This window comes from Prunus mume, linkage group LG3 (assembly GCF_029339155.1).
Source record: "Prunus mume cultivar Tortuosa linkage group LG3, ASM2933915v1, whole genome shotgun sequence".
NCBI lineage: Eukaryota > Viridiplantae > Streptophyta > Magnoliopsida > Rosales > Rosaceae > Prunus > Prunus mume.
In genome coordinates, this window is record NC_142700.1 from 14,298,264 (window position 1) to 14,321,854 (window position 23,591).

The 23,591-nt window shown below is 35.8% G+C and overlaps 2 protein-coding genes and 1 non-coding gene across 3 annotated transcripts; 1 reads left to right on the top strand and 2 right to left on the bottom strand.

Annotated features, from left to right (window-relative positions):
* Nucleotides 1-568: 568 nt before the first annotated feature.
* Nucleotides 569-6,402, bottom strand: LOC103326249 (Cyclophilin-like peptidyl-prolyl cis-trans isomerase family protein). The gene is made up of 12 exons (XM_008228457.3): nt 6,101-6,402; nt 5,713-5,970; nt 5,537-5,626; nt 4,991-5,086; nt 4,392-4,499; nt 4,092-4,141; nt 2,369-2,471; nt 1,949-2,002; nt 1,511-1,669; nt 1,259-1,381; nt 1,038-1,087; nt 569-920 (listed from the first exon to the last, which is right to left on the bottom strand). The coding sequence occupies exons 1-12, from the start codon at nt 6,281-6,283 to the stop codon at nt 809-811; spliced, it is 1,386 nt and encodes a 461-aa protein (XP_008226679.2). The 5' UTR covers nt 6,284-6,402; the 3' UTR covers nt 569-808.
* Nucleotides 6,403-7,699: 1,297 nt separating this feature from the next.
* CLUB (TRAPP II complex TRAPPC10/CLUB) lies at nt 7,700-21,562 on the top strand. Its single transcript, XM_089047832.1, has 21 exons — nt 7,700-7,913; nt 8,670-8,899; nt 9,178-9,359; nt 10,565-10,748; nt 11,049-11,139; nt 11,870-12,030; nt 13,017-13,106; nt 13,251-13,412; nt 13,725-13,786; nt 13,941-14,031; nt 15,559-15,722; nt 15,857-16,070; nt 16,519-17,064; nt 17,170-17,382; nt 17,574-17,967; nt 18,081-18,171; nt 18,307-18,391; nt 19,037-19,226; nt 19,807-20,105; nt 20,770-20,860; nt 20,996-21,562. Exons 1-21 carry the CDS (start codon nt 7,850-7,852, stop codon nt 21,169-21,171), a joined length of 3,780 nt encoding a protein of 1,259 aa, XP_088903958.1. The 5' UTR covers nt 7,700-7,849; the 3' UTR covers nt 21,172-21,562.
* A 632-nt stretch (nt 21,563-22,194) lies between these two features.
* Nucleotides 22,195-22,266, bottom strand: TRNAQ-CUG (transfer RNA glutamine (anticodon CUG)). Its single transcript has one exon. It is a non-coding gene; the product is annotated as a tRNA-Gln (tRNA).
* Between the last annotated feature and the right edge of the window lie 1,325 nt (nt 22,267-23,591).

Consider the following 23,591-nt stretch of genomic DNA (forward strand, 5'->3'; position numbering starts at 1 on the left):
ATCTTTTGTAATCTAGATAAATTTGCACACACATTATTTTGGCTGCAATTTTGTATGCCAATCGAGTTTTCATGGTCATGCTTAATACATGTTCTTGTTTGTTTCCTTTTGAATTATTTGCTATATAATTCATGGTACATGACTTTTCCACTTTTGTGCGGTTGATCTGAAAAAGCAGCTCACTTTCAATTAGTTCGAAATATTTGTCTTCTTATTTTTTTCGGTCGAATTCAAAATATTTCTCATTTGTTGTATGTGGATGTGGTCGACGGAAGAGTAAAAATTAGAACCTAAATTAGGTCAGCAAGTCAAGCTACACGCCATGTCAAGGGAAGGCAAGGGAAGCCACGTCATGCGGCAAGGCAAGGCAAAGCAAGCCACACAATGTCAAGAAAAACCTAAGATACAACGTTGAAATACCTAGTGTTGCGTCGCTGGCTTGGACTTCCAAAACTCAGTTTTTCTGGAAGAATAGGATACAAAGTTTGAGACGAAATTAGAGCATTGTCCAGCCGACAATGGTAAAAACAAGAACCAAAATTAATGCTCTGCAAAATCTTTGAAGACGGAAGAAAATGGAAACTTACTAGATAGAAGGACAACAATAACAGTTTTCAATTTTCACTGGAGAAACTCGAACTTCAAATGGAAACAGCATTATTTAAGTGACACATGAAACCAGAAAGAAGAAGAAAAAAAGATGCACAAACTTGACAGCACAACCTGCACCAAGAAAATCAGGCTGCTACCTCCTAAAATACAACAAATACAAAGAATGAAAGGGAGTCCTGATTGACAAGAGAGCAAATCACTTCTCATCTGGCAATACAAGACGATCTTGACCGTCGATCAGCTTTGCAGATTGAATCACATCTCCTGTTTTTATCTGTGAGAGAATATCTCTCCCAGCAGTTGCATATCTGTATATTTATACATGTATAATCACTAATTAGCAAAAAGGAAAAACCCAGTATATTTTTTCCGAACCCAGAGTTTGGTTAACTACAAGAACAGTCTAGGAATAAAAAATCACGTACCCAAAAACTGAGAATTCTCCTTCATCAAAAGATAACCCTCCCAAGCCAGCCTATAAGATAAAGGTACATGTACATCAGATGACACAAAAAGGAGGAAGAAAACAACAATGTCACTGTAAGATGGAAGAATCACGAAACATCTGATGGATTTGAACTTCTAAAATTTAATGGTTACTCTGAAGCTTTTCAGAACCCCCGTTCTTTGATTAACTTAAACTTACATTTCTTTTATCATAAAGATAGAAGAAAAACTGATACGGCGATGAGTACTCCTCATTGACTTCACTATGCGCCATAGCAACAGCTCCATAAACAGATAGTGGAAGAGTTGGCAATTCCCCATCCTTCCATGAGGGGAAGGACAAAAAAAAAAGAGTAAATGTGAATCAACTATTCAAAATAATTACGTACAGGGAAATCATTTTGTTGATCACAATTGATGGAGTTGTAATAGTATGAAAGCATAAAGATACCTGCACATCTAATTTTGTTCTGTACAAGGGCTCAAATTGCCCAGATGGCTTTATCTCTAGAGGAACACTATAACCATTGCTCTTGTCAAGACCGTTGTCTGAAAGAACAGCTTGGTCGGTAGAGCGGAGCTTTGCCCCATTGTATGCCTCATCAATTACCTGAAGAAATGCAAATTTAGATTGTTTAAGCACGCTTCACCGAGGTAAATTCATATGAAAGTCACAAGCACTATTAGAACCAAAGACTCAAATTTAGATAGCATCGTTATGAGAAAATTGGAAGATAAAGTCACATTGCTCAGCCTCTTTTTCTGGCCACTTCTAGTTGATGTTTGGATGAACCACAGTGGCGATGAAGCAAAAATACAAGAATAAGCAACATTCATGCACAGAACATAGAAAATTTCATGAGGCCAATGTGAGGTTCAACTACCTTACCAGTTTTGCAAAATTCCCTGCTGTTAATGGTGCTGAATACCCATCTATAATGACCTGAGCAAAATTTAACGATCAGTTTACATCAAATTAATAATACTGGCGAAAAACATTCATTTTTTTCTATAATGATCAACATTAAGTACGTATTTTCACACAATTGAATGTTGCTTCCAATAGTCGCCTGTGGGTGCCCAGCCCAGGCATCCATTTTGGATACTAGATACTGGTCTATTCATTGCCATGCTCCGCAGCCAGAAATCAAATACTGTAGCAGGTATATTAGGTCTCTCGAGTCTTGATAGGGTGAAAATATTTTTCAAACTAACACTATTAACAAAAATACTGACTCATTCATTAAGAAACTGAACACGACGGAACTTAAGATCATCATTCTTCTATAAAATATGAGATATGTTGTACCTGAATTTTGGCAGTCTTTCTTGGTTCACCACCGGCTTCAGGAGAAAATGTTGAACCATCACCTTTCTCTATGGTCAATTCAACAATTCCTCTCCCTGTAAGCCTACAAGTATTAAAAGAAAATATTGATATTCTACTTACAGCACAGATGATGTCATTGCAAAGCCTATTTATCGCACATGTAGAGGTCATTCAAACATAGGTTTGGTAAGTCAGTTGTATGTCAAAGAGAGAGCGGAACATGGAGACCAAACTTCAATCTCAAACATATACCCAAGTCTAAACAAATTATACAAGACTGATATGAAAGACAGATGGAGTCATATTTTAACCCTTGTAAAACAGACCAATACAGTTTCCCTTGGACATCCAGAAAACTCATATATATTTCAAGTTTTTCCCTTTGCATCATTATACTCCATAGTCTAAGGATCCATGCTACATATAAAACAACCAGCTCCAAAGAACCCACTTCAAAAGTTTTCGACAACCACTGGGACCTTAGGGATGGATGGGCCAACAATATATATCAGGCTAACACCCTCCCTTACACACAACCCATCCCGGACGTGGAGAGACAGAGAAATACAGACAGAAACGTAGGTGCATCTCCATCCCGCACCTTGCAAATCAGCAAAGAAGTGGGGAATGGGGATTACAGGTTTCAAACCTAGGATCTTCTGCAATCAGAGATCTGATATCGTGTTAGTCTTAGGCCTAGTTTGGGATTGCTGTCACTTTTAAAAAAAGTTGCTTCTGCTGTGCTTTAAAAATAATTAGCTGTAAAGTAAAGCAGCTCCATGTTTGGTAAACACTATTTTTAAAGTGCTGTTAGTACAAAAAGCAGTGTTAAAACCGTTTGGTAAATTTTAATATAAAATTGTTGTAACTGTGAATAATGACTAAAATAGACATGATGTTAAAAGTGTTATACACTAATCTTGTGGTGGTAATGGTAGTGATAGTGATGGAGTGGAGTTGATGGTGGAGATGAAGGCGAAGTTGATGGTTGTGGTGGTGGGGATGGCAGTTGTGGAGGTGGTGGTGGTGGTGGCGGCGGGAGCGGCGGTGGTGGCGGAGGATGAGGAGGAGTAGGATGTGGTGGTTGTGGTGGTGGTGGTGGCGGTGGTTGTGGAGGTAGTAAATGTGGTGGTGCAAGTGGTGGAGTTAGATGTAAAAGTGGAGGTGATGTCATTTTTTTAAAATAAATGATGATATTTTGAGAATTAAAAAAATTCATTAAATGTTCATCTCTGCTTCTTTTGAAAGCAGCTTTGAAAAGCAACCAGAGTCACTTTTAAAAGCTGCTGTCAAAAGGCCACGCTTTTAAAATAATCGAGATATTTTAATTTTACCAAACACCTTAAACTGCTTAACTTTAAAGTTAAGCAGGTTTTTGGCCAAAAAAAGCAATCCCAAACGGGGCCTAGACAACCACTGGACCCCAACTTAAACTATTAGGGATTGGACCGAGAATGCATAGCTAGCTAAAAAAAATATCATAATCAGCTACATTAACAAAATTCAAAATGATTTTTACGATGGCTAATGTATCAAAATTTGAATTATATATCTAGATATGTTTGTTAGAGAACTGTTTGAATTGACCAGGACTAAAAAAGGTTGAATTTTTGTATTACAGTGGAATGAAATATCATCCCCCAGAAAGAGAAAAAGATATCATTTTGGAAAAAAAAAAAAAACCTATTGAGACAGAACTGACCTTGGGTATCTCTTGTATTGCTCGGGTAACAAAAATGACAAGCCTGGAGCCTGTTGAGAAGAATCAAATATCAAGTTGTGATTTTAGACATGTCACATTGTCCTAATAATATAATTAACTCCCACAGGCAAAAGATATTAAAAATGCGTGTTTCCATATAGCACGACTGCAGCAGTAATTTTCTAGGGATTATATATAGAATCATGCTATGGTTTTGATGAGGCTTCCATATGTTGATTCCGTTATATAATAGTTATTTGTATAAAAGAGTAATCCAATGGTATAGATTGGTTGTATTACCTGTAATAACTCCAGCTCAGCAATGGTATCCAGTGAAGATGCGAGGCCTACTGATACTTTATCTGGGTCCTTATCCTTTATACATGCAAGAAGAGCTTGCAATCCATTCTGAAAACTAAGAGAAATTAAACAACATTCTTACAGTTGCTGCAGTGTACCATAATAACCTATTTGTCATAACTATGTCAAGTAACATGCAGAGCCATACATCTATTCTCCTGTCTCTTTTCTTCTCCATAGTTTCTTATGGGCATCTAGGATATAGAAAGTGTATAAATTTATAGTATATTTTGAGCAATGAAACAGAACTTCTACTCCTATTATAGAATTTGACATCTAGCCAATTCCCTAAAAATGTCCGGAAAAAAATTGTCAACTGAATTTTTGCTGAAAGAATAAACAGAAAATGTGTAAAAATGAAACCTCCATCTGGAGTAAGGAAAAAAAACAGTCGAAAAGTGAACAATAATTTCATTGCTTTTCTTCTTCTCTTATTTTAGTTGGATATCATACATGTGCCATGAGACATAAAAGAAGAGGATAGTATGATAATATCCTTGTCATGATCTTTGTCGTTCTTCTAGGGGAGCTTCACATACCTTTCCATCGATAAGAGATGCATATAATGTGGAGCCATTCTCCCTCAAGTCTGCTGGTATGCTTGCCAGAATTGAATCCTTTTCATCTGTTGCTATCTAAGGTAAGGAAATAGAACTAAGAAAGTGTAAAATCTAACTGCTAGCATCCATGTAAGATATAAATGTAAGAATGTGATTGATGTATAAATGAAAAGAGAATATGGTTTCTATATTTTAATGGTACCACAATTACAATCAATATAAAGCAAAAGTTGTGTAATTAGTACATAATTTTCTGCCAGGTATTACCATGCCTGAGGCCCTTGGGGGACCTGACATCTCAAGATATAAAGATTTTGTAAAATAAAAGAGAGAGAAATCCCATGACAGCTAAAAATCCAGGGAAACTCTCTTAAATTAATAACTTTACATTGACATCTCACATAATCCTAATAGTATCAATCTATGTAACCAACCTTTGATTCAAAATTGCTTCCGTTCGAAAAGCGTTATATGAATGCCATACAAATTTCTTCTTAACCAACAAAAAAAAAAAACAACAGATACCTTTAAAGCTTTCTTCACATTTCCCTCCATGGTTCCATAAGGCTTCCTCTGTGGAATTCTTAGCAAATACAAAATCTCCTCCAGAGAATCCTAGAATAGAAGTAATATGGTTTCAAAACTGATTAATTGAAAGTTAAGAGAGCATGTATTAAAATCAATAATCAATAATCAATAACCTGTATGGTCTTCATGTTTGTGTTTGCAGGGATTGCCCTCCTTAAAGCTAGTTCTCCTGTTCTGGGAACCTTGGTGTCTGGAGAATAAAGAACTGCATTTGCAGGTGATATAGGCAAAACGTCCCAACCAACCAAAGGAAGTGGAGAAGATATTTGGACAAACACAAGGATCACAGCAATTAGACTTTGAAGTTTGTTTGTATGTCCACGAGTTGATATGTAGGAATTGGTAAGAGTACCATGCTGGTCTTTGAGTTCCTGAATGACTGAAAACTCATGTCAAAAGAAAAAAAGAAAGACCCAGCAAAGGGCAATAATTTCATACATTCCTACAACCCAAAAACCATAATTTCCAGAGATCAAGTATATGAATAAGATCAAAACCAACCTTTAGATGATTATTTTTGGGCAGGCAATGAACTCTGCAGCGGCCTGATATTTCTGGGTCTTTCCCATTGAAGCAAAATATGAAATGGGTTGGTTTGAGACTTGACCTTCGGGTAGAGGGAGCAATGGAGACATTGAAGGAGAGCTTGTGAGAGATGATGGCGGAGGATAAAGGGAATGCCATGACTGGTCACCGACTCACTGGAGATGGAAGTTGGTAGTTGCAGAGAGGTTTTGGCGCGCCTCATCCGCTAAAGCCTATCTGGAAATTTTTTTTACGGGTTTTGTATGGTTGTGGATGTGGAGTTTCTACAATGCCCCGAAGATAAGGCAAAGGCGGAAGGGGTGGGGTGTGAAATATTGGGCAAATCTGTAAATTAAACAATAGTATAGATTACTACATAACTAAAGAAAACATAAATATAATAGTCAAACTCTTTTACTAAACCTCGACCAATAGCCAATATATTTTAAAAAAAATTAGACCTAAAAATAAATCTTCTGAAAATGTGTTACTTATATCCCAAACTAGTATTGACATCATGAAAATTAAAGCAATGTGTGCCATTATAATTAATGAAAACAAAATGAACTTTCAAATTCTTTATTTAACCATTAAATTTGAACTTGACAAAAAAATGGGCACTAAAAGATATACTGTATATATTTCTTGTTTGTTACAAAATTTAAGACAACATTTAAAAAATGAACTTAATTTATAACATGTGCAAACAAAATAAGAAGTTTATTAGTTTATCATATGTATTACATTATTTTGATTAAGTATAAAATGAGGTTACATAGTGCATCAACTAAATCTTAAAAAAAGGAAGGGCATACACGGGCAAGCCTAGTCGGGCTAAGGGTTTCAAATACCAAGTCCAAGTCCTACCCAAGCTTAGAGCGGGCCTAACCATAGAGATGGGTCAGACTTTGACCCATCAAGTCTCATGTTACCCACTTCGACTAGCAAGCCACAGGTCAAATAATGATCCCTAACCAACATCACCACTAGCAACCCCATTCCCTGTCTCATTTAGCTAATCCCCTCGTCCTATGTTCTCATCACCATAAAAATGCTTATCATTTAAAAAATTATTAATGCAAGAATGTCACACAAATATAATTATTGGTTATATGTGAACAAAAATGTTAAGTCCATTTGGTATTTATTTCCTTTAATTCAAAATTTCTTTTTTTTTAATTACACGATAATCACAGATGTCACACAAGTACATACGATAAATAATTTTCCAATAATAAACCACAAAACAACTATTCCAATCTCACTACAAGATTTGTACTTAAAACACTCAATAAAGTGAAGACTAATGTTACTAATACAAGCTTGAAACACTTGTATAAAGCATACCATACAAAAGACCATCAAGACATTGTTTGAGTAAACTTTAATAGATTCCAAATATAAATTTTACAAAATTAGACTCAAAATGCAAGCCATCATCTTAGTCAATTATAAAGAGGATAAGGGTAGGATCATTTAACGGTTCAGATTCAATGTGCGAATCATGAAGTGTGGTGCATCGCGAAGCACTAGATCTCCGGACCGCACCAAAACAAATCGTAACCTTCAAACTCCAAAATCAACGAAATTTACACGACATTACTCGATTCCATAAGACAGTGAGAGCAATCACACTTACAACCACCACCTCACTCAAGCTCTCTCTTTCTCTCTCTATGTTGGTGATGAATAATTGCACATGTTTGGTATAGATCGAGGTCGAACATGGCGAACTATCTTGCTCAGTTCCAGACGATCAAAAATTCCCTTGATCATCTCGTGATTGCAGGTAAATCTCACAATTTTGTAATCTCATTCAATTTTCTGGGTTGTTTTTTTTTCTTCTTTTTGTAATTTCAAATTTGAGCTTAAATTTATTGTTGAGCTTTTTTTTTGGTTAAGCATTTTCCGCATTTGAAGCTACTGATCTTTGTGATCGTTAGTGACCTCCCTCACTTTTAGGTTTGAATTGAGATTTGGTGCTCTATGAGTGATTAAAGGTGTTAGTTCTATCTGAGAGTAGAAGTAAAAATGCGTATTTGTCTGAGCATGGGGAAAGCAATTAAATTGGTGCAGCAAATGCACATTTGGTTGAGTGTTTGTAGAATGATGCCTGTAATGGGTCAGATTTGGAGAGTTTTCAGGAACAATTTTTCTGTAATTTTGTTTCCGAAAGCAGTGAAAAAGGCATCCATTCCTACCCCAAATGGGAACAATGCGCAAAATTTGTTGTTTGGTGTTTCAGAACATAAAAATTGTTTTAAATTTTTGTATTTGTTTGAGGAGCTGCATTAGTCATTTGTTTAGTGACAAGCTATATAGCTATGGTTATGATGTTCGGAATGCACGACATGGAAACCTATAGATAACCTAAGGGATGTTGATCCCTTAACAATTTCTTCTAATATTGTGATCATGCCCTTAGTTCGTATTGAATTTGCAAGAAGTGAAACAGATAGCTACTCGCGTTTATGCAGTAATGGTATGTGTTATTAGCCTTGCTTCATTTTCTCACCTAACAGTTTGACCATGAGCACTTTTTCAGTTGAAGATGTGAGCGACTTGTGGCCTACTGTCAAGAATGGATTTGAGGAGCACTTGCCATTTAAAAGAGCTTGCTTAAATAACAAGACCCGTAATCCTGTGTTTGTGGAGAATTTTCCTGCTGAGTTCATATTAACCACAGATTCGAGACTTCGTAGCCGGTTCCCTCAAGAGCAATCATTATTTTGGTTTCGGGAGCCATATGCAACTGCAGTCCTTGTCACTTGTGAGGTAAGATTCTATCTCGTTCACCTCATTTATCTTAATGTAGTTATTTCATAACCAATAGATAATGTTTATATCTATAAACACTAGAGGTTAGACCAGTGTTAGGATTTGGGGCCGAGATAAGCACCTTAGGAAGTGCAGGTCTCTTGTTCAATTCCCCATGGATCTATTTCATGGTGACGCTCTTCTGCAAATTTGATGTACTGGCATTTCATTTGTGGACAGAAATTTTCCAAAATTTTCTGTTCAGTAACACTTTTTTTTTTCTTTTAATTCATTAGGATCTTGATGAGTTCAAGACCATCCTTAAACCGCGCCTGAAGTTAATTGTGCAAAATGATGAACGGGAATGGTTTATTGTTTATGTATCCAAGGCTCACCCGAATAATGATCAAGCCACCAAAATGGCAAATAAAGTATATGCCAAGCTTGAAGTTGATTTCAGTTCCAAGAAGAGAGAAAGGTAGGCTTACTGCTTTTGTAATCAAATATGTTTCCTTGTTTAAATGGTTGGATTGAGTAGCATTGAGAAGTAGGTGTTGTGATTGTTTCATATACATATGGTCACTTTTATAAGTGATTTTTTTTAATAGAAACTTTATAAATTCAAAAGAAAAGGAAACATTAGTGCGAAAATATTAGTGCACATTAGGCTTTTCCTAGTTTTCTTTACCCTCTATTCAAAGGTGTTCCAGAGTGTGTGTTTTCAAAATGGCTCTAAAATTTCCAACAAGAGGCTGGCTCAACTTATTTATTATAATGATATTGTGTGAGAAGCCTGCAGAAGTTAGCTTGAAGCTGGGTTCATATTAAATGTAATATCTCATTCTGTTCCAGAATTCCCATGCTACATTGTTAGCTAGCCTGTACAGGAGCTACTCGAAGTGTATCAATTGTTTTGTGGAATAAATTAGTATAATTTAAATCCCCTGTAGATCATTATTTTTTACAATACTCAACCGTTACACAACTTCTTTGTTGTTAACTAAGTCAACATGTGATCTGGAGGAATTTTGTTTGTAACTATAAGTTTGACAAGAACATTGTTATTATACTGATAGGAACAGATCATTCTATACTTTATCTTAGCCAAAAGACGGAGAAAGGTATAGACTGTTGATGTTAGTTTCATGTCTTGATTATTGTTTATAAGATGAACTTGGGGATTTATTTATTTATTTATTTTTATTTATCGTGTATTGTATATTGACCATCTCACCAGCATAATTACAATTGGGTTGGGTTGGGTTGGGTTTTAATAATACCTGTATGTGTGGAAATTTTCTTTTCATTTCTTTTCAGTAACTTGCATATTGTATAATGTGAGTAGATTAGTGGTGAAAGCCTTTCCTCCTAGTGATTTTCTAATTTTCCGATCGTTTTAGTTATAGTAATCTTTGATTTTTGTCTGAAAGTAGATATCTCTACATTATCTTCATTATATACCATAAAATATGATGCCGTCTATCACAAAAGGATAAATATAAAATTAAAGAAGTTAGTCTCAAGTTCGAACCCCCATGGCACCTTGGTAGTGTGTGTATGTGAGAAATCCCCCTCCCCTAGTTTAGACTATTGCTTGTATTGAAAAAAAACAAGAAGTTAGTTTGAGTTTGAATTTATTTGACCTAATATCATTTTATTTTTACAAACGTATTCTCTGCTTAGGTGTTGCAAGTTCGATCTATATTCCCCTGAAGCAAACTTTTGGGAGGACTTGGAATCCAAGATCATGGAGTGCATCAGAAATACATTGGATAGGCGTGTACAGTTTTACGAGGATGAGATACGCAAACTCAGTGAACAACGCTTCATGCCAGTTTGGAACTTCTGCAATTTTTTCATTTTGAAGGTTTCCCATTTTTCTCAATTTTTGGACTAGAAGAATTTGATTGAGGCTGCTTTGGGAAAATAGGATTTAACTGATTGTTTGATCAGTTGTGGATTTCATGCATAAATCACTTGTATTGAAAATCTTATGGAAGAACTTTTCTTGCGTTTGACTTATGTTATAAAAGTACATTTTGAATCCTACTTCAGGCAATTATTAGGCGCAAGTCCCACGAACCTTTGTGTCTTCAAATCCATATAACTTAAGCTATTAATCAGATTCTGCTTTCTGGATTCTTACTATAGTTGCTTCTCTTCTCAGGAAAGCTTGGCTTTTATGTTTGAGATGGCTCATCTTCATGAAGATGCATTACGTGAATATGATGAACTAGAAATTTGTTATTTGGAAACAGGTGCATAATGCATATATCTTATTTAGCATTTTTGGTGTTGTAATACATTGTAATACATGTCATGATTTCTATATATGTTTCCTAATGAAAATAGTATCTTCACATAAAACTGCAAATGCCACCTTCAAATGCATGTATTTGGGATCTTTTCAGCTTTACTTTATCTACATTTTATAAGTTCTTAATAATTGACCATGCAAGTGTAGTCAATGTTACGTTACTTTATGAAGGTGTAGCGGTGTTCATGAGTTGGGTGCCCTTGTTTTGTAAAAATGAGCAACCATTGACTGCTGTAAATATCATTTTACTCGTGATATTGAGATTCATTCATAATTTTCATTCTATCAATTCATGATATTCATAGAACACAATTTTGATCCCTATTTTCTGGGGAGTCATGCTCATAATTGTGTTTTCTCAAAATCCATCGGCTAATATTCAAATCTTAATAAAGTACTCTTTTGTATTTTATAAATGTGAAAAGTTTGATTTGATTATGATCCAGTGATTGGTGAGCATGAATGTTTGTGCTCATCAGTCACTATGAGATCGTGTGTGTGTGTGTGTGTGTGCACGCTACTCCAAAAGAAATTAAAACTTGGAAATTCATCATTCTAACATAAGATTAATGCTTTTAAATGGTGAGATTCTGGACAACAATGGATTCTTCTCTTTCTTTCTTTTTCCTCTGGATAAGAAACCATTAGTGATTCTGTTTCATCTGATGCAGTTGAAATGACTGGAAAGAGGAAAGACTTTGGGGGAGTTGACCATGGGGATGATCAGGCAGCATTGATTAATTCTGGAAACAAACCATTGACACAAATCATTCAAGATGACTCATTTAGGGAATTTGAATTCAGACAGTATCTGTTTGCCTGTCAATCAAAGGTATGTGAAATTGAGTTGGTGAACTAAGCGATGTCACTTAAAATGATTCTGTCTGTTTGCTTTGTTTACAGCCTAATGTTATACGGCATGGAATACTGTGGCTTACTTTTGAATGTTCTGCTTATTGGTTGCTGGAATCCATTAGTTTAAATTTCATTTAGCATGCTGTAGTAAACTGTTTCTCCATTCCATCTAATTCCAACTGTATTTCTATAATTAGCGCTTCGTAAATGTGTTGATAGATGCTTAATAAGGTCATTCAACATGTTCATCATTCTCTCTCTCTCTCTCTCTCTCTCTCTCTCTCAAGTATGTTATGTAAACTAAATGGTGCAAGTGATGAATAAAAGTTTTACCAAGGGCATAAAAGAAACATCAGTGATTATTTACTCAATATAAGAAAAATAATCTGACCATTCAGAAAAAAAAAATCTTTCAGGTGGCCAGCCTTCTGGCTGTGCTGCATCATGGATGCATTTCAAAGACTTGCCAAAGCAGGGTGGCTTGCCTTCCGGTTTTGCCACTTCCCAAATGCATTTCAAGGGTCTGAAATGACTTGCAATGAATGGCCTAGGAACAACTGAAGCAGTTCATGATAGCCCTGACCCTAGATTTAACTTTGCACTCTTGGGGAGCAGATACGAATTGATTGGATTGATGGTTCGCATGTTACTATGACCAAAATTTTGGCAAATGTTCTGCACTATCGCTATAGGAGCATATTTAAATCAAAAGCTAGGTGGGGGAGAGAGAGAGAGAGAGAGAGAGAGAGGGTTGCTTTTCTAAAGAAAAAAAAGTCTTGATGCCTTTGGGGATGTTTTGTACTGGATTTCCTTTTTCAAATTTCAAATTTCAATCATGTCATTGCAGTCATTTTATTCGTTGAAAATTTGAGCCTTCAAAATCTAGTTTACGCATACAGTGGCTTTCTATTTTGCTGAAACAATAAATTTGAACTGCACCTTCTGATACATGGTTAAATGTAGCTTTTATTCAAGCTCAATCGCCCATTTGAAGTTGCAGCCAGGGGATACTCATTCATTATAAGCTTCTCAAAGTCTCTGGCAGTATATGAGGTATCTGGTATTCATTTTCTTGAAGTGTTTTTCACCATAACATCATACATATCTTGAGCTTTAGCATGATGATCACTTCTGACTTTTCTTTTTTCTTTTCTTTTTCCCACCTTTCCTGTTTTCTCCTTTTGGAGTTGTTTTCAGAATATTCTACCTTTTTGCATGCGTGAAGTTTGGGTAATAACAGCTTGCATATCCGTAGTCGATGCAACTGCTTCACATTATAAGGAAGGACTTGCAGCACCTGATATAGAAAAGGAGTTCTACCGCCTTCAAGGCGACCTTTATTCACTATGCAGGGTTAAGGTAAAAGTTCTTTGTATTTTTTAAGCAAGATGACCTTAAAATATTGTTTGGTTTTATATATTTAATCCCTTGATACACCATTTTGGAGTGTATTGATACAAGTGAAATGAAATCCATTGTTCAGCTGACAATCAAGATTAATTAGAGACTTTGTTTTGGAGATGCTTGCACTTTATTGAATTCATTGGCACTAGTGTTGTATATCATTCTAAGTGGCTGCACAGGACAGTCATGATATCTTATTTATATTTTTTTCTTAATTTCAAGTTATCTGTCATAAAATGCTCAATGATGTAAGGTATGTTTATGCAGTTCATGAGGCTTGCATATTTAATTGGATATGGAACAAATATAGAAAGGAGTCCTGGCAACAGGTACAGATTGAATCTTTGAAGATGAAAACCACTTTTAGCATTCTAGAAACAAGCTTCGACACGTAATCATAACAATTAGCTTTAATGCACCAGAAAGTTGCAGATGTTTTTCTCAATTTATTTTTGTGCTTTACCTTTCAAATCAATTGGACAGTGCTTCACTCAGCATGCTGCCTTGGCCCAAGCCAGTGGTTTGGCCCTCAGTACCACCTGATGCTTCCTCTGAGGTGCTGGCAAAAGAAAAGGTAAATTCTTAGTATGACACATGCAACATTGGACTATCAAAGTTAGGTTAATATTTTCACTAAATCCCAGGGGATGCATGTAGATGTAATTTTTCTCTGATAGAGATTACATCAATTTATGTCCGTCTAGTATGCCATTTGTATGAAACCAGAAAATTCTAGTATTAGAAGGTTTATTGTTTATTGTTCTTGCATTTTCTCTGACTGTTTGGCCTGTCAATAATGTAGTATGAAGTTGTGGGCATGTTACAAGGCATTTACAAGTACTCCTTCTTACTCATATCCCTTAGCATTTCCATTAGGTTGAGGTGCTAATTAACCAAAAACCATCCTTGCTTTTCAAATTATGATTATCTCACATTTTTAAAAGCAGAAGATTTGACCCATTCCTACGAAAATTTCAGAATAGATCTTCTAACCCTCAAATTTCTCAAATTTGGAATGATTTAGACAATGATGAGGACATCTTTGTCAAACCTGTTAGGGTTTACTAACGAAAGAGATGGAAGAGGGAATTATTAATTAGTTTCCTAATTTATTTGTTAGTTCCTAGGCTCTCTAAGTTTTTCCAGATTTCAGTAGGATTTCTGAGTTTCCTATTTTATTTGGATTAGGATTTCTTTCCTAGAATAAGTTTAATTTTCCTTTTCACTCTAAGGGTAGATTATCATAAATACCCCTTCTATGTAATTCATTATTGGAGTTGAGATTTGAGATATTGAGTAAAGTTTATTTTCCAGAGATTGGAGACTTCTTGGTGTGCAGCCAAACCCCTGGAGTGATTCCAGACCTATCCTTGTTCGTTCTATTTTCTTTTTTCCATTGTTTTCACTTCCGCTAAAGTACCTAAACACTCAATTCACCCATATGCTACAGCAGACAAATTAATCATGTGAGTTTATAATTGTGAATTTAATTCAATAGTTAAGCGGATTTCATGATTTAGCACCTTTATCAAATCAACACATGGTTATTAGTGTCCTCTAAAGTTGATTGAGGGAAGACTTGATAAAGGTGCTAAATCATGTGGAAGTCTGGTGCAGGCAGTGATCTGGAACCTTTGGCTGGAATGCAAGAGGAGAATATTCGAGGATTATGAGACAGAGTGAAGTTCTGGGCTGCCCTTTGGGCATCAACTTCACCTGCTTTTAAGGATATTCCCTATCCTACAATTATGCGCAATTTGCAGGCTGTAGTGTCTAAGGGGTTGTCTTGTTGTTTGGCTGTTTGTTTTCTGTTTGGGTGGCCGTGTGTTTTGCTTCACTGGCTTTTGTTTCTTTCTTTCTGTATGTTTTATTTGTTCTTTCTTTTGTTTCCTTTCTTCTTTGAGTACAAATTGTTTCTATTCAAATAAATAAAAAATAAAAAATTGAATAGTTGAACCTTCGGTTTTTTTATAATGCCAATTTTACAACTTTTTATCTTCTAAAGTTGCTGTTATTGTTGTTAGTATTGTTCACTTGATTTTTTTAGAGTTTCTTGCAAAAGCATTTTTCTCCCCTTAAATTATTCTTCTATCTACTGCAGATTATTCTCCAGGCAACTCCATCAATCAAGCACTTTGGTATTCAGAGAAAACCATTGCCTCTCGAACCTTCCCTACTACTACGTGAGGCTAATAGGAGGAGGGCTTCCCTTTCTGCTGGAAATATGGTTGAAATGTTTGATGGTCGCCAAAATTTTAGTGATGGGTAATAGAAATTCAAGAATTGAAGTAAATGCAGTGCTCTTTGAGTTTTACTAAATATTTTCACCTCGAGTAGTATTTTTATGTCTCTAAACTTCCTTTTTTGAGTTGTAATGTAGTCACGATGTATGATGGCAGTTCAGGTTCGGATGCATCATTAAAGATGCCCTCATTACAAAAAGTACAAGCAAGTGTTATGTCACGCACCAACTCTTCACCAGGAATTTCCGAGAGCTCAATTGATAAGCCCATGAGACTTGCTGAAATTTATGTTGCTGCTGAAAATGCTCTGCGCAACACAGTTTCTAATCCTGATCTATGGAAGTCTTTGTCATCTACAGAGGAGTTTGAGGTACAAGCACAAATGAAGCATGCACTTGCTTATTTTTGGTTTAATGTTCATTCGGGATCTTCAAATGATTAATTCCTCTATACATGCTGTATAATTTTTAGTTAATCTGTTTTTCTTGTTGACATCTCTCTTGTCAATGATAAATCCATCCTGGTTAAAAATATTTTAGCTGTATATAAACACTTCTAAGATGATATTCCTTCTACTTTCAGAAAACAAAAATATGACGTACCTTAGATTTTGTTTTTCTTACCACATAAAAAGTTAGATTTCTTTCCTTTTTTTAGCAGTATTACATAGAGAACCTGGATTTGTGATTAAGATTCAGTGTTTTAGTTGTGGAATTTGTTGTTCTCTCTCTCTCTCTCTCTCTCTCTGTGTGCATATCAGTCAAATTGTCCACATGCATTCACTCAGTTTTCTAAATTACAAATTCTGGCGTTGACAGCAAAAATATCTGGAGCTAACTAAAGGTGCTGCTGACAATTATCATCGATCCTGGTGGAAAAGGCATGGAGTTGTTCTTGATGGGGAAATAGCAGCCGTCTGTTTTAAGCATGGAAACTTTGATCTGGCTGCAAAGTCATATGAAAAGGTTTGTGCACTTTACGCAGGTGAAGGATGGCAGGATTTATTGGCAGAAGTTCTACCCAATTTAGCAGAGTGTCAGAAAATACTCAATGATCAAGCTGGCTATCTTTCATCTTGCGTGAGACTTCTTTCTTTAGATAAAGGCTTGTTTTTTACCAAGGAACGCCAGGCTTTTCAGTCAGAGGTTGTTCGTCTTGCACATGGTGAAATGGAGCAACCTGTGCCACTAGATGTGTCATCATTAATTACATTTTCTGGTAATCCTGGGCCTCCATTAGAATTATGCGATGGGGATCCTGGTACTCTATCTGTAACATTCTGGAGTGGCTTTCCTGATGATATAACTCTTGATTCACTAAGTCTCACATTGAATGCATTATTTAATACTGATGAGGTTGCTAAGGTAAGCTTTCTTGGACTTGCAATGCATTTTTAGCACACCATTTGAGGTTATGGGTTGTATGAGCATTATATATGATACTAATGAATTATTCATCTGATATTTCAGGCATTAGTGAGCTCTACTGCAATTGTATTAAAGCCCGGTCGGAATACCATTACCCTGGATTTACCCCCCCAAAAACCAGGTTCATATGTTTTGGGGGTTCTTACTGGGCAAATTGGGCAGTTACGATTCAGATCTCATAGCTTTTCCAAGGGTGGCCCTGAAGACAGTGAGGATTTTATGAGTTATGAAAAGCCTCCTAGACCTATCTTGAAGGTGCCGTTTCTGAACTGTAGCTATGTTGCTACCCGTTATATCCCGAAATACTGGTTTACCATTGTTCTTTTATCTATACCTGTAAATAAAATTGTATCCAGAAGCAGTACATAACTTTGAGATTAAGCTTGGTTTCATTTCATTTAAGATGTCCATGTGGTATTGTACCATCTAATTGACCTCTTTTTTAGGTTTTCAAACCAAGACCTCTGGTTGATCTTGTTGCAGCTGTTTCATCTGCTTTGCTTATAAATGAACCTCAGTGGGTTGGGATTATTGCAAGGCCCATTAACTACTCCCTCAAAGGTGCTGTCTTGTATGTTGATACTGGACCTGGTCTTAAAATTGAAGACTCAAATTTCATTGAGATGGAAAGTTATGCTGATACATCAAAGAGTTCAGTGGGCGTGGCAGACTGTAATGGTACTCCAAAAGATGGTTCTTTGGCTGTTGATAAAATATTTGAGAAGTTGACTTTCTGTGATGATAGAGTAGAGTTTCCACATTGGGCAAGCAACTTGACATCTATTTTATGGATTCCACTTCGTGCTAACAGCGAAAACCTTGCAAGAGGATCATCTTTAGGTTGTGAACATGATGCAATTCTTTTGTTTGTGTTTTTATATTTTATATGTTGTAAATGCTCTTTGTTGCATCCAACTGCTTACCTGTATATGATGCATCATGTCTTATTGCAGTGGCTCCCCAGAGACAGAGCATTGTGGATGGAATGAGGACGATAGCACTCAAACTTGAATTTGGAGCATCTCACAATCAGATATTTGAGAGGCATTTCTCATTTTACATCATCCTCGCATATCTTTATTTGGATTATGTTCTATTTTTTGTTTTTAGCTTTTCAAAGTTGCCTTTTATTGATTATAAGTTGTCTGAATATATACATATATATGGCCTGATATGCAGGACCCTCGCTGTGCATTTTACTGATCCTTTTCATGTGAGCACACGAGTTGCAGATAAATGCAATGATGGTACTTTGCTTCTGCAGGTATTTGTGATTTAGTGTTCAGAAGCACTCTTCTATTTGTAATATTAATAATGTAGAACCAATGCCACATTTTAACGAATCAGTTTTCTGTACTGTAAAGATTGTGGGATATCCCTCAAAAATCATAACCAGATATGTAAGAGTTATTTTCTTTTTCATATCATCCTTGCAGATTTCACTCCATATTCTGTTATCTCATCTTTCTTTTATTGTTTTAATAGTTGTTTATTTGTCTGAATACTGGCATGATGCGCTGGACATCATATAATAGTTATTATTTTCATTGGTACTTTACCATTATGAATATAGTTAACTACCAAAAGTTGAAACAGAACATATTTTTGTGTCCTAGCTTGGTGGTGAGATAATTAAAACGTGACATGTGTGGCGTCCTATGTATGTGTTGAAACATGGGAATTGTGTCAGTCTCCATAAGATGTCATTGTAGCCAATTACCTTAGCATGAATGATGCTTTTGTGCATATTATAAATCCATGAAACAGGAGAATACGGTATTTGTGGAGTCCTTGAAGATTGGCAGTTCATATGTTTTGTGTGCTCATGAGTCATGAGTCATGATAATTATCAATATCTTTAGTAGTATTTAGTTCCTCTCTGATTTCCACATTGGTTGACTACTTCCAGGTAATACTACACTCTGAAGTGAAAGCCACATTGACCATCTATGATGCTTGGCTTGATCTTCAAGATGGATTTGTTAATACTGGACAAGGTGATGGGAGACCAACTTCAGGCTACTTTCCACTTGTCGTTTCTCCAAATTCTAGAGCAGGAATGTTATTCAGTATATGCTTAGGGAAGACAAATGTTGAAGGTACTGTTCACTTATGTTATAAATGTTTTCATGTTTCTAAGCTTCCATTTTTTAAACACAAACAAATTGATGCTTGTTCAAGAGTGTATTTATAATTAATTTGCAGTGATATCATGTATATGATATCTGGGGAGAGCCAATAAGCTCAATCATTTTAGTTTGTAACACTTAGTGTGAACTTGTAAGGACTAGGGGGGTGAAAGAAGTAATGGCTAATGGGTTAGTATGAAAAACTGCATATGAGATGCAGCATCCAAAAGACCTTAGGATACTATGAAGTCTTAAACTTCATCATTCAGCCTCATCAACCTGTTATGGTGAAGGCTGGCTTCTTTGTGAATTTAGGATTACAGTCATCCAAGCAGTTCACTTGTTTATCTCCAGTAATCTGTTAAGGTTGGGACTTTTGCTGATGGAATCCTTTAAAATGTTATGCCTATGTCAAGCACCAAAAAAAGGCCACTGCCATGTCTTCATTGTCATCGCTGTCAATATGGATTTAGTTGTGAATCTGTTCTATATTTATAATTTTCATGCAATTGACAGAACCAATGCGTCTTTTGTTGTATTTTTCCTGCAGATGAACCTAAGGCTCTGCAATCAGATAGTATACTGAATATTAGATATGGAATTTCTGGTGATAGAACCATTGGAGCGCACCCACCTGTGGCTGCAGAATCTTCTGGGTCTGAGGATGATATACAGGACTTAATTTTCAGGTGTGCTCTTGCTTTGCAAAGGCCTGTGCTTGATCCGGTCCTGGCTGTTGGTTTTCTTCCTCTCCCTTCTAGTGGGCTTAGGGTTGGCCAGCTAGTTACCATGAAATGGAGGGTTGAAAGATTAAAGGATTTTGAGGAGAATGAAGTATCCCCTAACAATGTAAGTCACAGTCTGATTCTATTGAACAATTAAGAAGTGATGGTCAAATCTTAGGCTAATGATAATTTACCCTCTGATTTTCACTTTCATTTCTGAATGAGCATTAACTTCAGTGTTTAACCATTTTTAAGTCAGCTGGAAATTCATGTACTTGCCATGTACTTCATTGAGTTGTTTCACCTAAAACATGAGGTGGTAATGGTATGGTGTGTCTTTTTTCTGTTTTCAATACCCCCTTGATGTGAAGCTTATTTTTATGCTTCGTATTTGTTGCTTTAAAGGAAGGGAAATAGTAAAAAGTTGTTTAGACCTTAAAATACAACCAAAATTCCATCCAACTGAGTCTGAACCATTTTGGCTAGGTTGAATTCAGCTTTTCAGTTTAGGAAGGTAAAATTTCATAATTAGAACGAGGTGTTGTACTTTGTCTTACTCATTTTTGACTGCGTGAAGTGGAGTAGAGTAAGACCATCTGTATGTTTAGTGTATTTTTAAGTTCTATCCCGCTACCTTTAATAGATGCAGAATGAGGGTTGTGGTACAACTGTCATTTGTTAAAATCTGAATACTTTAGGTGATTATGGCTCAAGCATAATGGACTGCAATTATCAAAAATAAAAACAAAAAATGAAAATCATATTTCTAATCTTTTGTGCTTGTATAGGATGAGGTGTTATATGAAGTCAGTGCAAATACTGAGAATTGGATGATTGCTGGGAGGAAAAGAGGGCATGTTTCTCTCTCTGCAAAGCAAGGTTTCTTGAACTATTTAACCTCACATCTGTTTTCTTCAAGGAAAATACATTGTGGTTCATAGCTCTGAAAAATGGTTTTACTTGTCTCCTTGTTATGGCATCTTCATTAAATTTTTTAAATTCTTACCATGGCAGGTTCAAGGATAGAAATCTCGATATTATGTGTGCCTCTAGTGGCGGGTTACGTTCGTCCCCCTCAACTTGGTCTGCCAGATGTTGATGAATCGAATATAAGTTGCAGTCCGGCTGGGCCTCATCTGGTTTGTGTCTTGCCTCCGATTCTGAGCTCCTCTTTTTGCATTCCAGCATGATTGCTCCGAGCCCAGTTTCTTCACCTGGATGCAAGTTGTCACAGGTCATTAGACTTTCCACTCTATATGCTTCTGATACAGTTATAGAGATAACATTTAGGTTTCCCTTTTTGATATCCTGGGAATTTGTAAATCTGTATCTTTCTTTTGTCATAGTTAAAAAATCAGCTTAGTTGAGATTAGTTTGCGTTGGTAGGTTTTCCGAGTATTCACTGTGCCGTATGTTATTTGACATCCTGCCTTGTGTACAGCGGAATTTGTATTTTTCTTGTACAATTCAGCCTAGAGATCCACAAAGGACATCCATTTTTTGGTTCCTTGTTGTAAAATTCATTGTTTTGAACTTTTGATAGAATATTGAATTCAGAAGTGTACTGGTTATATTGGTAAAGTTATCTGGTTTCTTCGAGTGCATAAAGTTCGTATGGTTGAAGCCTGTGCTGTCTTTTCACTTCATTTCTGGGTAAAACAGGATGGACATGTTTGCTTTTGAGAGTCTTGAATGTTTTCTTTATTTATAAAAAATTTTACAATAGAGGGAAATGAACCCTTGACCAATCCGAGCAGCGAACTCATTTGGAACACTTCTTGATTGATTGTAAGGCAAATTTTTAGATGCACCTTGAGTTTTGACAAATAATACATAACCAAAATGGTCTTGGGCGGTTTTTCTCTTGGAGGTTTGCTTAAAAACATGTGTATGAGAATATTGAAACGCTTGCACAGCCAAAACGAAACTATGAAATTTCTTCTTTTACCTCTTGCTTGTATGGGGTCAACAATTTCGAATTTTTATTCAAATGCAAAAACAAAACAAAAAATCTAATTAAAGAAAAAAGAATTGTTGAGTGGAACCAATTTACAAGCTGCATGTAGGAGTTCCAATTTCCAAAAGATTATTATCAATTTTTCCTCGAGTTGTCTCAACCAGAAAGAAGCAAGTAAAAGGTTTCTGGTTCGCAAAGCAGCAAAACAACAATAGAAGTGGAATGACAAAAAATGGCAGTAAAAAGAAGAAAAAAAAGGTCCCACCGAGATTTGAACTCGGGTTACTGGATTCAGAGTCCAATGTCCTAACCACTAGACCATGGGACCGATGCGTTCAATGTTTACATCATTCAATATTTATTTAACTACTGCGATGAAGGTCCCACAGTTTGCAATAAGATACTCGTCTATAGGCTATAGACTATACTAACTTTTGCATCAAAGGAAAATTCTTCGGCAGGTCCATACAATAACCCTGACAAAAAAGCCCAATTTTTTTTTTTCGGAACTCCTTTCTTCATTTTAGGTTATTTTGACCCTTTTTTTTATGTGAAATTACGATGACACCCCTTTTCATCTTGAATATATAAATCTACGATCAGAACCACCTCACAACCCACACCAACAAAATTGCCTCATTCACCCACCGACTAGCTCCAACTCAGATGGTCCGACCCAAATTGACCACACTCCAAACCAACGAAATTGCCTCCTTCATCCATTGGTCAGCTTCAACCCAGATGGCCCAACTCAAATTAACCACACCCCAACTTCCATAGTTGACGATATCTTTGGCAAGAGGTCTCAATGTAGGTTTTATCACAAAAGGTCTCGATGTTATTAGTAATGAAATTAGTCATTTAAATATTGTATTTTATTTTGTTTTGTTAAACTTACAATGTGGGATTTCATGGTCTTGAACATTCACTAAATTCATTAAGATTGTGACAAATAGCTCTTACATATTGAATATTCGATGTGCAAGAAATGAAACTGAATAAGATATATAAGTGGAATTTCCAACCCACGTGGTTAGGGGTGAGCATTAATCTGGCCAAACCGGCTAAACTGGCATATATGAATTGTAATGATCGGTTTTATTTGGTTTTGACCAAAGAAAAAGAATCAAACGGTTTAAAAACCGAACCAGATCCTAATGGTTTGGTTTGGTTCCAGTTTTGAGGTTTTGCAAACTGGCCTAAACCAAACTTGATTGTCTACTTGTATATTTATATTTATTTTATTTTATTCTACACATGTAGTCCTCTCATTATAATAACTAGATATGAATGTTGAATTAGAAGTTTGATGGAACTTTCAAGTTATTAATATTTGAGTTGTTTGTAACCATATTAGTTATGAGCTTTGAAGTTTGATGACATGTTGAATTTTAGGATAGTTTGATATGCTAGAAAATGAAAAGAAAAATATGTAGCAAGGTATGAATTTTTTTGTTGTAATTAGACTACCAATGTTGAAAAAATACAAATGAAAAAAATAAAAATAAAATGGGCTTAGGGCCAAACCAGCCAAACTAAACTGAATCAAATCGTCTTAAATTGGTTTGATTTGGTTCGGTTTCCTCAATTTTTGTCATAACCGAATCAAATTAAACCGTTCTATTGTCATTGATTCGACCGCAACTTTGAAAT